We start from the raw sequence: 14,329 nt of genomic DNA on the forward strand, positions 1-14,329 counted from the left end.
GCACCAGGACGCTGGGGTTCCAGGCAGGGAATGGAGGGCTGACTGAGGATTAGAACTCAAAAGTGATTTGAATCCTCAGGAAGCTCTGACAACCTAGGAGCCGCAAAGGACAGACGGTGACGACAGACCCAGCACCTAAGATACTGAAAGAGCAGGCACAGCCACCAAGGAAGCTTCAGAGAGAAACAAACTGTGGCAGTTGTGCCTTGGGGCTACAAAGGGGAGAATGCGGCCAGAGAAATGTAAACACTTCTGAGACTTTATGGGTAAAATACTAGAAAGTGATTCTAGCTGCACCTGACAAAGTCTATCATTTTTGGGTGAAGCAAGTTAGAGAAATAACCTCAGGTAAATGGACAAGCCAGGAGACTTCTAAATAAGTTTACGGAAGCCAAAGCTTTCTTCTCCTTTCCACCTTATGAAACGGACTCTGAAAATCTTCTTTGAGAGATTAATGCCCAAGAACACAGATGAAGCAACTTCCTTAGGACACCCACCTGCTATTTTATTCTTCAGACGTTCGATCTCCTCGTTTAGCTTTTTGATTTCCTTATCACGGGCTGAGCTGCCCAGGGCCCGGGTGGAGCCATGCAGGGACTGCACTGTCTGGGTGGACTCTATGGAGGGAGACAGGGTGTGAGGGGGGCCGGGGCCTGGGGAGGGGGTGGGGCGGTGGGGGGCCAGCGCCCACCTTGCAGCTTCCGGCTCAGCTCCAGCTTCTCCTGCTCCAGCCTGCGGATCCTCCGCTCGTAGGCCTCCACCTGCAGGCTGCTCTCCAGGTCGCGCTGCACACCCTCGTCTTTGCTCAGCGTGCTGGCCTGCATTATGCTCTTGAGAGAGCCTCGGTCAGAAAAGCAGCTGCAAACAAAGCAACAGGGTTTCTGACCGCCGGAGTTTAGCACCTTCATCAGCATCTGGACACTTGCTGTGGCACCAGAGAAAAGTCTCACAGGCAGACAAAGGCCTATGACGAGACTGTTGTGTACAGAGCCAAAATTCAGAAAGGAGTCCTCCTCACAGCAAATGACAGGGTGACAGGGGTGAATGACAAGGATGTGCCCTCAGAGGAGATCAAAGAAAACGCCTCTGCAAAGGAGGGAAGTGTACTTGTGCATCATCGCTCACACGCGACCAGAAATGCACGAGGAGACGGCATCCGTGCGAGGAGCTGGGCGTGGGGGCCCTGGGCACTCCTGCCACCGAGGGCTCCCTGAGCAGTGCGCGGACGGGGCTCGCCTTCCCCTGCACACTGAACAGCCCCCGGCACTCGGGGTGGCCCGGCCACTCACCAGAGACGGCCTGTAGCAGGCCTGCCGTGCAAGTAGACGTCACGCGCACACATTGAGGCCCAAGGCGGTTCGCGCCGTCAGAGCTGGGCCAAGAGTGACTTAGTTCCCCTGCTTTTAACGTGACAGTGACGCCAGGGAGCCCTGAGTCCTGCCACACGGGGTGCACACAGGCATCCGGCTCACAGGACTACGCAAGGGCCTGGCCAGTACTTCTCCAAGGTGGCCCGAGAACGCGGTGCCCAGCTCCGTGAGGTCCGTCCCAGGAGGACAGCCCTGGGCCTGACCCGCCAACCTGGCGCCTTGGCAGGTGGGCCTGGAACCTGCAGGTTCAACAAGTGTCCACTGAACCGGAATGGATCAGAAAAATCCGGACCTGCACGAGGGATTAAGAGGTCGTCGTGCCTCCCGCATCTCAGACCCCTTCCTGCGAGCGACAAGGCAGCAGCTGCCGCTTTGGCTGAAGTGCTGTTGGGCGCTGGCACCTCCCACCAGGAGAGCTTCTGAGAGCTCGAGCAGAAACAGCCTCTCCGGCAGGTTCCCGTCCACTGAGGCAGGAGCCGCTGGAAGGCCGTGTGGCCCTCCTTCAGGGGCCTCGCGGTTCCGTCCGTTTCATTTTGCCCGGCCTCCCCCGCTCCTGGCCCAGTTTCCTTTTCAAAGCAGGAAGAACCCTCAGGCGACAACCTGGCAAACAGGCCCCTTCAAGACAGAGGCTGACAGGAACGGCCCCCACGGTGCTCGTGCTCGGGGCCGGAGCCCTCCCGGCTCTGCAGACGGCCACCCTGTCTGGGACTGGGCCCCAGCCACCCCAGGCAGAGCCACAGAGCTGCGGTAACTTCTGGCAAAAGCAAGCACGGTGCCGTTAATGAAAGCTGGGCCTGCCCGGGAGCCAGGGCTGCCGGCTGCGGCCCCTGAAATTCTGCCGGGAGGAATCGTGCCAGCGCTGACGGCCTGTGAGCCACAGTCAGCTGACCGGACCTCCCATGAGCTAAGAATGGGTTTCACGTTTTACAGTGTTGTTAGAAAAGACAATGACTACCTAACAGAGACCACCCTTTGTGGAAGAAGCCGGCCGACCCTGCTACACGTCATCGCGTGTTCTCATCAGGTGTCCTTTCTCAAGGACAGTCTGCCCGCAGCTCCCTTGGGCACGGCCGTCCCGGGAGCTCGCCCTCCGAATGCCAGCTCGCCTGGGGAACCACAGAGCTAGACCCACCTTTCCGTCGTGAATGTAAAGCCGATGAATGGCAAATGTAGCCCAGAGAAGCCTGTATGAGAGCCAGGAGGTAAGATTTCCTGCATGAGAACACATACAACAACATGAAATCCATGTTCAAACAAAGGGAAAGAGCATCAGCAACTGGTGAAATTGCACTAGAGAGAACCGCACAGCTTTCTAGGACCCCGAGCCCAGTGTCCCCCACAAGGGGACACAGCACTGGCAGATTTGTGTTTCTAGCCCTGGCTTTGCCCGCTGCACACGCAGTGCAGCGAAGGGAACGCGCACCCTGCTTCGGATGAGTAATGGCACAGGCCAGCCTCATATCACACTCGTCACGCCAAACTCGCAGCCACACGAGCCCCTGCCGCACACGGCCGCGAGCAGAGGCGAGCAGAAGGGCACCGGCGCGCAGGAGGGCTGTGAGGCGGAGGCTGGGAGCTCTCAGGCGCCTGGCAGACACAGAGGCCAAAGGCTGTGAACCCAAGGTAGAGTATTTTAGATAAATGTATCAGAAACCCGATTTTGTAGTGTCAGGATCCTTCTTTAGTAAACATGAAACCTAGGTTATACTTTATCTGGGAAATGTCATTGTAGAAATAGTTTCTTTGGAGTCTAAGAAAACCCTTTCCACAATGACACTACTTTTCTCTGTCTTTTCTCCAAGCGGCCTACAGTTCAGCTCTTATTTGAGTAAGAGAAATTCTCTAGGGGGTGATCAAGGAGATTTTTCTTCTACTTGGTCAAACCTCAGTTCCTGTATCCCCCAAACAAGTCACCTGAATGGACTAAAAGGCTGGGTTTGAGGAGATGAAAATAACTTTACAGCCTGTGAGCAGAAAACTCTGTGGAGCTCACGCTGCCAACTCGTGCACCAGAAGCCGTTGGACCTGCCCAGCACCGGACGGCCCCAGAGCCAGGCCCGATCCAGAGGATCCACGACATGAGGCGTCAGTGGGAAGGCTCAGAGCCACACACGGTCTCTGCTGCTCCCAAACCTGGGCCATACAAGGAAACACGTGCAGACACGGAGAACCATGACGGCCAGAGGGCTGCACACTCCTGCGGAGGGACCGGGGGACCAGAGTCCCAGGGGCTTGTAAGTCCACTGTGGGGCCGCAGGCCGAGCCTCTCGCCTGCTCAGGGCCTCGAAGTCTGAGGTGGTGCCAGGGCCATGGTGGAGCTCCAGGACGGTGACATCTCAGACGCTGCTGAGTGCCGTGAAAACACAGCATGGGTACTTCTGACGAGTTCCAACGGAGAAGAGCATTTAACTCAATTTTACTCAAGTTGAGTATAGGCAGACCTTGGAGAAATTTCCACTGAGTTCCAGACCACCATGATAAAGTAAGAGCAAGTCGAGTGTATATTTTAGTTTCCTAGTGGAAGTTTATACTATACTATAGTCTACTGAGTGTGCAACAGCATTACATCTGAACAAATAAATTTCATAACTTAATTTAAAAATAGCTTACTGTGGGGGCACCTGTGTGGCTCAGTCGGTGAAGCATCCGACTCTTGAATCGGCTCAGGTCATCTCATGGTTGTGGGATTGAGTCCTGCGTCAGGCTCCACGCGGAGCATGGAGCCTGCTTGGGATTCTCTGCCTCTCCCCAACTTGTGCGCTCATACACGCACACTCTGTCCCAAAATAAATAAACAAACTTAAAAAAATACTGCTAAAAGATGCTAACCATCATCTGAGCTTTCAGTAAGTCATAAACATTGACCACAGATCACTGTAACAAATACAAGAATAATGAAAAAGTTTGAAATATTTTGTCAATCATCAAAATGTGACACAGGAGATGAAGTGAGCAAATGCTGTTGGAAACATGGCACCAGGAGACTTGCTGGGTGCAGGGTTGTTGCGAACCTATAATTTGTTAAAAGAAAACAAAGAAACCAAAAAACCCCAGTATCTACAAAGCACAACAAAATGAGGTGCCTGTAATCTCTATTTAAAAAAAAAAAAACTTTTTTTAATGTTTATTTGTGAGAGAGAGACAAAGCGTGAGCAGGGCGGGGCAGAGAGAGACACACACAGAATTGGAAGCAGACTCCAGGCTCTGAGCCATCAGCACAGAGCCTGACACGGGGCTCGAACTCACGTACCAGGAGACCATGACCTGAGCCGAAGTGAGATGCTTAACCAACTGAGCCACCCAGGTGCCCCTATAGTCCTTATTTATTTTTTAAAGGGGACATTATTACCAAGCTGAAGGCTGGAATAAAAAGTGTATTTTCTCGAAACACAACTGCCAGATTTTTAAAAGGAACCAACACAGCTCTCAGATCCTGTTGACATCGACACCTTCCAAACAGCTGCTGGCCCGAGACCCAGCGAACAGCGCAAGAACAGAAGAGTTCAATCACACTTACGGTATTTCTCAGCACATCGTCGTCCACGTCGAAGTTGGAGGTGTCTGAAGGACTGCTCACATCAGGGATATAAGGTGCTTCCAGGTTTCGTATATTTTCCCAATTCAGACCTTCAAAAAACGCATGCTTTTTGAAGTCCTCTATTCCATTCTGGCCCAGCCGGCGCTCTCTGCTGCAGATCAGTCTTTGGATGAGGTCTTTGGCTTCCTCAGACACATCCGTGACGTGGGATGGAAACTGAAATCGCTCCTGGGGGGTGGGGGTGGGGGACAGGGGGACAGTGTGGACACGAGATGAAAACTTATTCAGAAAAATCCTAGGTTTACAGATGTTACAGGAAACAACATAGAGACAACAGTCCTTTCTAATTTTACAGTAACTAAATGCACACCAAAGCGAATGAAACAGAATTCCCGTGAAAAAATCATTAGTCGTGCTGGTTTTCTTTATGGCAGACTTGGTACCACATCACATGTAAATTAAAACATTGATAAGTTTTCACCTGTCAAAGTGGCAAAGGGCGCGGACTACTGCTGTGGAGGAGCAGGCCGGCACAGCTCTGCAGAGTGCGTCTGCCCATGTCTACGCCAAGCCCCCTCCTAACGTTCTGTTCTACAGAAACGTGTTGTGCACAGGACAGAAGCGTGACGACACACCTGGTCGTATGTCACGTGGTGCCATCCATCCACACACACACCCAGCAAGGCAGCAGCCTGGGCGCTGAGGCCCAGGCCCCCCTCTCTCATCCAGAAAGAGGGAGGGCGGTAACATGCCCGAAGATCAGATCGTGGGCGCACAGGAAGTGCTGGACCAGGGCCCCCGGGGGCGCGAGCTCTGTGCCAGCGGGCTCTTTAGAATTCACAGAGGCCTGTTTGGTACCGTGACGGCATTTACCGCCAAGAAGTGAAGGGTGTGATTTCCACCATCTACACTATGCACTTTTGTGCTGACGTTTTTCTGATAAGGATATGCTAACTTCCAAGTGAAAACAATGATCTCTACTCCAGGAAAAGTGTTGTTAATAACCATGGTCTGCCCTGGCTTGGGCACGGAGGACCACCCACCATGCTAGCGTCACCTGCCCCCGGCACGAAGAGTTCCTGGGGGAGGAATTCACGTGGGGGAAGGAGGCTGCGAGCACACGGCCACAGGTGGGAGCAGCAGGGGAGGACATGTGTGACTACGGGAAACGGATGACAAGACAGGAGAGGGAAGAGCAAATGGGAAAACAAACACGGAACGAAGGAAAGGCGGCGGGGAGGCCAAGTCGAGGGGGAAGACACACAGCCGGAAGCGGAAAAGGAACAGGATCTCAGAGGCGGAAGGACAACGCTCCGCGGGGGCGCCTGGCCCAGGCAGGACACTCATCTTCGGGAAGCAGATGCGAGAAGAGCAGCTGTGGTCACACTGGTGCATCCAGACCCACAGGTGCAACAGTCCAGCGGGTCCTCGCCCATGGCCGTCCCGCAGCCACACATACCTGGCACAGCCCCAGGGAGGCCCGCCTCTCCCCAGCCACTGCCCAGCAGAAAACAGGCTCGCCCCGCCGCTCCCCACCACACCCGCACCTTCCGTGTCGGCAGCCTGGGCCACTGTACCCGCAAATCCCTGTTCCTGCCCAGTCACCTCCTCCCCAAAGACGCGGACAGCTTCCCAGCAGCCCTCCTGCCCCCAGGCCTGGGCCTCGGGCCTCACCCAAACAGGATGGGAAAGGCAACGCCTCACCTCGTGGTTCATGATCTTGCCGTAGGTCTCCACGAGGGACTCTGCGTAGAACGGCGTCTCCCCGTACAGCATCTCGTACATGCAGACGCCCAGAGACCACCAGTCGCACTCGGGGCCGTACTTGCCCATGCCGTCCTCCATCGCCTGCAGGATCTCCGGTGAGATATAGTCGGGAGTGCCCACGGCCACGGAGGACTGAACCTTCAAGGAGAGGGGGGTGTTGGAGGGAAACCCTGGGGCAGCTCCAATTCCAAATTCCCAACTGCTTCCTCTAAAACACGGATGGCAAATAATGAAATCATCGTAGAACAAAACTGGCACGTGAGCATGATTTAAAAACCTAGTAATTCAACATTCAGAGCAAAAGAATGTTCTCCTGCAGCACTAACTGTGGGGCAGTTTCCAGGACGTGTGAGATGGCCTCACATCCCTGCTCTCCCCTCGCCCATATGCCGAGCACAGCCCCCAGGTGGCGCTGTGGTCCCTCAAGGGGAGGCCTTTCCCACATCCTCCATCACTGCCTGGAGTGCGGTCCAGGAGCCACGGGGGTTCAGGCCAGCCCTTCTCAAACTTCCGTGTGCATGCAGGCCACCTGAGCTCTTATAAAATAGAAATTCTAGGCTGGGGCCCAAGAACTGAACTTCTAACTGTTCCCAGAGAGGCTAAGGCTGCTCACCCAGGGCCTACCCTTCAGTCTCCCCAGTGGGAGCATCTGGAAGTAGTCCAGGCACTAGCTGGGTGCTTAGGAATTCCCCGGATGGGGAACCAGGAGGCTCAGGCCTCTAAAAGGCAAAGGACAGTTCCTCAGCTACTGACGTTAGCAGGAACAGGCCTCAACATGGGGTCATCGCTCCGGCAAGCTGTGCCAGCGAGGGCAGCGGTCGCCATGAGAAGCCAAGGGGGCAGTGGGTCATCGGAGGAATCAGACTGGTCTCAGAGCACATGGGGAACAGAGTCCGTTAGACTGAGAGAGAAACTGTAACAGAAGGCCTGGCCCGGGAAGGCCAGACTCTCCCTTGGGTCGTGTCTGAGGAGGGGCCATGGGGCCCAAGCAGCACCCACGTCAGACTGGACCCAAGGGGAGGTCGGCCTCCGTCACGTGACCAGAGTCACTTCCCCGCTTGGCTGCCCAGCCGCAGGAGCCTTAACAGTGGATGGTGGGGAGATCAGGACATGAGGTGGCAGCACAGGAGGGGTGAGGGGACATGCGTGCAAGAAAGGTAACCAGCACTCGAGCTCAGTCCGAGGCCACTGCGCTTGTCGTCAGAAGGCTGGATCTGAGGACGGCACCAATCTATCAACTAATCAATACGTGGTCAAGATTGGAGAAATAAGAGACTGACTTGGTGGGAAGAGAGTAAACCCTAGTATCAAGGACCCCATTTCTAGATTGTCAGCTCCCACAGAGAGAAGAGCCCCGCCTGACAGAAGTTACCTGTCTGCAGACAGAAATGAGGATTCGCTACAGTCAACGTCTGAGCACCTGACCGGCCGGCACCAGACATTTCATGAAAGGACCTGAGGGGGCCTGCCTGTCACTGTGGCGCCGGCGTGCTCAGCCGCCTCACCACGTGAGGCAACGGACAAACCCCCAACTTAGAGGGCACACGTCCCACTGCTGCAGACGTGCACACCAAACCGAGGCTTTAAACCTAACTAGAAAATTTCAACTGTCCCCCAAATGTGAATCTTAATTCACATTCATAAACTCGGTTTCTCAACTGGATCTCAAACTGAAATGTTAAGTCCCTTCTAATTACAAGAAAAACTCAGAACCAAGTGAAAAATCTCCAACAAAAATACCTACAGTTCCATCGTCACTCATCTTCAAACAGGATCCAAAGTCGGCCAGGCGGATGTGACCGTTCACGTCCAAAAGGACATTGTCAGGTTTAATGTCTCTGTTAGTAAAACAAATCAATGAATTAACCATTTCCACACCACACATTAGGCAGGTCGAGGCCTGTCACCAGTGGCGTATACGCCGAGGAAATGCTAACGCCGCTTCAGGACAGCTGTGGCAATCTCAGGAAGAGGCCTCTCCGCGACCCTTCTCTCGCACACGCGTGTGGCAGGGGCAGTCACCACCCCTACCACTCACTCCTGTGTGTGAGCTAATCCCTGGTCATCCGATGACGCACCGTCGTGTTCCCGCCGCTCAGCTGACCGTGCTTCCTGAGGGTCTCCTTTACCCTTGCCGCTGTGCTGGACCCCAGGTCTATGACGGTAACCAGACCCCGCAGCCCCCGCCACTGCGAAGCTTCCCACCACCTGAGATGGCAGAACGTGAACGTGCGGATGCACACACATGCACGTGGTCTTGGCACCAGAGTATGGCACCCCGATACGTGTTGGGAAGAAACACGAAGCAGAGAAAACGACGCAAAGTGTGGCTGAGCATGGACGTGACACGAGCAGAAGACAGGTGAGGCCCTGGGGCCAGCAGCCCTCCCAGCACCCCCCCCACTGCAACTGGCGGACAAAGACCGGGGGTGAGGACCCGAGCCATCTGCCCAGTTAGCAGCAAGTGCATGGCAGGGAGGTAAGCCCACGGTCGACCTACTGGCCTGTGGACTTGCAAACGTGGGGCCAGGGGGATGGCTTTTAAATACAAGCTCTCCTTCCCGGCAAAACAAGTTCATGTGAGAGGGCAGCATGAAAGGGAACAGACTTCAGGAGCAAAGGCAGACAGACGGTCACCAAGAGGAGCACAGGTGTGTGCTCACACGACAGAACGCCACGCCTCGGCTACTCCCACCATCAGGGACGCATGTCACAAACAAAAGTGAGCAGAAGGTGACAATTCTTACCCAGAGAAAGACCCACAAAGCAAAAGAAAACTAGCACGGCACCCCACACTGAAATAAAGAGGAATAGGAGAGAGAAAACAAAGCAAACCCTCAATGAGTCAGAAAAATAAAAACGAAGAACAGAACCAGACAAAAACAGGAAGAAACGAAAAAAATGGATTTAACTCAGGGAAGTGACAGAAGATAAAATCTTATCAGGAATGGTGACTGAATTATAAGATGCCCAAAGGAAAACAAATTCCAATAAAAATCTAATGAAAGGCACTGAAGAAAAGGAGGGAAAGATCTAGAAGAATAAAAATAGACAAAGCATGAAAAGGGTCAGAGAGCAAGCAGTTGGGAGAGTGAAGTGGAAGAAGGCTGAGAAGACCCAACATACAAATAACTGGAGTCCCCAAAGAAACTGAAAGAGTAAAATATAAGTAGTATTTGAAACTACAATGTGAGAGAAGCTTCTTGAAGTAAAAAAAAAAAAAAAAAAAAAAAAAGACCTGTATATAGACTGATGGGCCAACCAATTAAAAATTTTCCAGTGTCCTGCTGTTTGGAGCCAGACAAGTTGAAACTAAACTCATCGGATCGTTGGTGTGTGAAGACAGCCCTGGAGAGAAAGAAGGGGGTCTGGTGGGGGGCTGGTCCAACACGGATCAGCCTCCAACATGAAAGTGCATGGCTCCGGTGCACAGGAGACGAGAAGGACAGGGCAGAGCTGTGTGGGAGTGCGTCCGTGACCAAGACGCTATCGCTCCTCGCTGGGACACAGAGACGCGCACGCGAGCGCGCTGGTCTCGGGACAACAGGAGGGCCTCCGGCACATGACAGCAGCCCATCCCAGAAGCGCTCTGGCCGCCCGGCCGGCCCCGGGCCATCCCTGTCAGATCTCCTCTGCTCCTCCGGCATCCCTTCCACACGGCCGCCTACCTGTTCCAGGTTTTGTTTTTGTTCTCTGAATATTCCCTCTTAAAACCGCACTACTCTCGTTTTGTTGCCAAGCGGCATTCTCTGTTCCCTCTGAGGGTGTCATGTCCTCAAAGGCAAGTTCTTGTGAATCTGTCACTCTTTGTTTCTGCCTCTGCTGTGATCTGGGACTGACCTCTCTGGAAGGGGCTGTGCCCACCTGTGTGCTCTGCTCCCCGGTCCCAGCCGCCCAAGCCTGGGAGCGCCTGCTTGGGTGTGGGGGGCACAGCCTAAGGCCACCACGGCCCACATCCAGCCACAGAAAAAGGGCCTAAGCTGTGGCACTGGGCCTGAGTCATGCTTCTTAAATCCAGCAGGGACACCGCTCCTGTGCTGACCACACACACTCATTTCTGGGTGTGCAAGTGCAGCTTCGACTCACAGGACTGCCTACAAAACTTGACTTTGTAAACTTTGTAGCAAAACCGTAAGGCCTTCTGTTTTTAGACTGGGTCGTTCAAGTGCTAAGCCTGAATACGGAGTTGATGGGGGAAGGCAGTTAATCACATATTTAATTCTCCCACTATTCCTGGAGATCAAATGACAGAGTGAAGCTTCTACATAGCTAATTAAGAAAATAAGGAAAAAGCTTTCTGATTAGGGAAAACAGAGAAAGAATAAACCATAAAAGACGTGGTCAGATTAATTTCCCCGGAGATCAGTGACAAATGCAGAGACGTTTAGCTCTGGCATGAATTAGGCAAATTTGTGTCAAACAGACAGAATATAAAATCGAATGTTGAAAACAATTCCAGTGACTGTTAGAAAAGCAGGCACAACTACATGAAAGAATCCACGAAGAAAGAGAAAATGCCCTAAAAGAAGTGATGGTTACATGGGGGCCATGGCCTCTAAGGAGCACGTGGCCCCCACGCCTCAGTTTCCCACGGAGCAGGGGGGCAGCACTCACAGCAAGACGGGAAGGGCTGCTCCTGAAGCACGTGCGTGGCCGCCGGTGCAGGAGGAGCTACGTGCATTCAGGAAAACCCGCCTGACAGGCCACGAGGGTGGGCCCTGGGCGAGGCAGCAGCGGGGCCCGATGCGACGCCAGGGGGATCGTGGTGGCCGTGAGCCTCCCAGAAGAGGACAGCAATGCCTTCACGGTCCTGGGAGGAAGGTGACTTCCAATCCACAATCCTTACTAGGTCATCCATCAGTCACACATGTGGATGGAATTAAGATGCTGATCTCACAAGCCGCCTTTTTCCAGGAACTACAGAGAATGTGTTTTCCAAAATCGAAAGAATGGACCACGAAAGAGGAAGATGCATGACTTGGAGGACAAGGGATGGGCTCCGGGAGACGGAGGGCAGGGGGCGCCTTCAGGGAGAGAACTCTGAGAACGCGGGCAGGGACGGCCAGGGCAGAAGGGGGCGGCAAAGAAGGAAGAGGCGGCTCCGAGAAAAATCACACCAGCGCTGCCCGGCACACCTGCATGCGCAGCCTCGTGATTCAGTCACAGGGGATAAGGGGCCAGTCTGGGGATAACTAGCGACGGCTGCCACAGAAAGTCTGCAACTGAAAACTCAGGGCCATCACCATCGCCAGAGGAAGCGACTTCTGGAAACGTTAAGTACAATGACCGCGAGGCTCATCTGTAACTCACAGGCGCTCCATGACAGGGGTTTAACCAACAGTCGTCACTAGGAGCTGGGGCGCTGCGGGAGGGGCGCTGCGGGAGGGAGGGAGGGCTGAGAGAACGAGCTACTTCCGGAAAGAGTAAATCTCTGTCTATTTTAATAGATGTGATCTGACTGCCCCTACTCTGCAAAAAAGAAAATGGCACGAGAAGCCAGTTATTTAGAAGCAGGAGGCAAATGCCCAAGAAACAGTTTAGAGGCTGACAAGCTGCGTGGGGCGGGCGGAATCCGGGCGGGGCGGGGCGCTCGTGACTTCGCGTAAGCCCTGTGGCACTACCTGACTTGAAAAGACCGTTACCATGAAATTACTTGATAAAAATAAAATAAAACGCACAGGACCAACTCACTGTCTCAAACAGCAGCAAGGGACGGGTGCGGCACCCCAGCGGGGGCCCGGGAGGGCGGGAGCCACGCCGAGAGCCAGTGAGTCTCGCTCAAGGGGCTGTGCCATGAGCCCCTCTCATCAACCCGGTCTTCCTGCGAGCGTTGTCGGGGGCCGTGGAACAGGGAAGGTGCGGCTGAGAAAGCAGACAGGGTCAGGAGACCGGGTGCGAGAGGCACCCCGGGGAAGAGGGCTCAGCAGGTGGAGGGCGAGCCAGTGTCAGGGAAGTATCTGAAGACAAGGTGGCTCTAGGTAACCGGGGCTCAGGCATCCCCATCCCAGTAACGCTGGGACCTCCCGGGGCTGGGCGCTGGGCCAGCCCCGGACCTGCCAGCTGCGGGACCTCTCCACGCGGCCCGGAGCCGGCGTCTTCGACACAGAGAGCCCTGAAAGGGCATTTTCACACATTTGATGCCGTTTCCATAAAACATAAAAGGTACGTACCTGTGCACGTAGTGAAGCTGATGGATGGAATCGATGGCCAGCACCATTTCACCGATATAGAATCTTGCCATATCTTCTGGAAGCTTGTCTTCAAATTTACTGAGCAGGGTCAGTAAATCGCCACCCACATAGTAATCCATGACTAAGTACTGCAGGTGGGACGAGACGGGAGAGAACAGAACACTCGGTCAGCACTGAGCCTGACGACTAACGGCCAAATTTCTGCCACGGAGGTTCCCTGGCTCTTGCCGTCGGGATGTGGCCTCCGAGCCGCCCCCTGGGCCACAACACCCTTCCCTTGTACTTTCAGTCAGGCATCCGACAGAGAGCAAATTTCAATATATTGTACACTTAATTAACAGGAAAACTGAAAGAAGGGTTTGATGCTGGAGAAGGGACAATAAAAGCTAGTGACCCAAAGTACAAACATGATTAGTGATTCTACTGGGTTCAACGGAATTCTCCAGGCCCTTACCTCATGGGAAAAGGACGCTGGGTCAGAGGACAGAGGGGAATTATCTAAACTCACATGAAACTAGCAGCTTTTTTTTTTCAAGTTCATTTACTCTTGAGAGCAAGGGAGCATGTGTGTGTTTTGTGCTTGAGTGGGGGAGGGGCAGAGAGTGGGAGAGAGAATCCCAAGCAGGCTCCGTGCTGTCAGTACAGAGTCGGACAAGGGGCTTGAACCCATGAACCATGAGATCATGACCTGAGCCGAAATCAAGAGTCAGACACTCAACCGACTGAGCCGCCCAGGCACCGAGACTAGCAGCTCTTATTAGCAAGGCGATCCCACAAACAAGCTGAAAGGTAGGTGCGTAAAAGCACACGCCCACGAGAACTCAGAAAATCTCCTGCCCATGTAGAAACTAAAGCCGAAGGGGAAGCGCCCAGGTGCTGGGTGTCATGCGAATGGGCTGGTTCCAGGGTTCAGGCCAGCCTGCTCTCCGAGAAGAGCCTCTCTGTGCGGCCCCCTGCATGCTGTGGGGAAGCCCAGGGGCTGTGGAGACCCCGACGGGGGCATCACACAGGTCAGGGAGGCCCAGGACAGGGCAGACGGTCACAGAGAGAGTCTGGGCGCAGCACCCGGCCTCACGGGAATCCCCTCCCTCGAAGCCTGTCTCCTTGGAAGAGATGGATGCTCTGGTCCGAGCAGCTAACTTTTACCTCATCACCACAGAGGAAACGCCACCGCCGTGTTTACCGAGCCGGAGGAACTCACTGAGAACCTAACAACCATGAGCAGCGCCATTCAGCGAGCGCCCAGGACGCCATGTGCCTCCAGCTCTGACTCTGCCCATCGCCTCTGTGACGCCCACAGCGGCCCTCACCACAGGCGCCGGCACCGTCCCACCGTCCTGGCGAGGAAATGAGGCTTGATGACACGCCCCACGTCACTGGCCTGCAAGTGACAGAGCTAGGATTTGAACGCAAGCAGTCAGACTCAGGCCCACAGTGCCAGGCAGGACACTTGGCGCCTCAAA

At 54.3% G+C, this 14,329-nt stretch overlaps 1 protein-coding gene across 1 annotated transcript in view; it reads right to left on the bottom strand.

Moving 5' to 3' along the window:
- CDC42BPB (CDC42 binding protein kinase beta) overlaps window positions 1–14,329 on the bottom strand; it is a 101,774-nt gene that overhangs the window by 35,124 nt on the left and 52,321 nt on the right. Inside the window, exons 5-11 of the mRNA XM_039251183.1 lie at window positions 12,846–12,994; window positions 8,420–8,513; window positions 6,613–6,813; window positions 4,888–5,136; window positions 2,503–2,582; window positions 692–858; window positions 498–617 (exon numbers count right to left, since the gene is read on the bottom strand). Of these exons, the coding sequence (XP_039107114.1) occupies window positions 498–617; window positions 692–858; window positions 2,503–2,582; window positions 4,888–5,136; window positions 6,613–6,813; window positions 8,420–8,513; window positions 12,846–12,994 (1,060 nt within the window). The remainder of the gene's footprint in view (window positions 1–497; window positions 618–691; window positions 859–2,502; window positions 2,583–4,887; window positions 5,137–6,612; window positions 6,814–8,419; window positions 8,514–12,845; window positions 12,995–14,329) is intronic.

The sequence above is a fragment of the Hyaena hyaena genome, unplaced genomic scaffold, assembly GCF_003009895.1.
Source record: "Hyaena hyaena isolate Hyena2069 unplaced genomic scaffold, ASM300989v1 scaffold_386, whole genome shotgun sequence".
In the NCBI taxonomy this organism is placed as follows: Eukaryota; Metazoa; Chordata; class Mammalia; order Carnivora; family Hyaenidae; genus Hyaena; species Hyaena hyaena.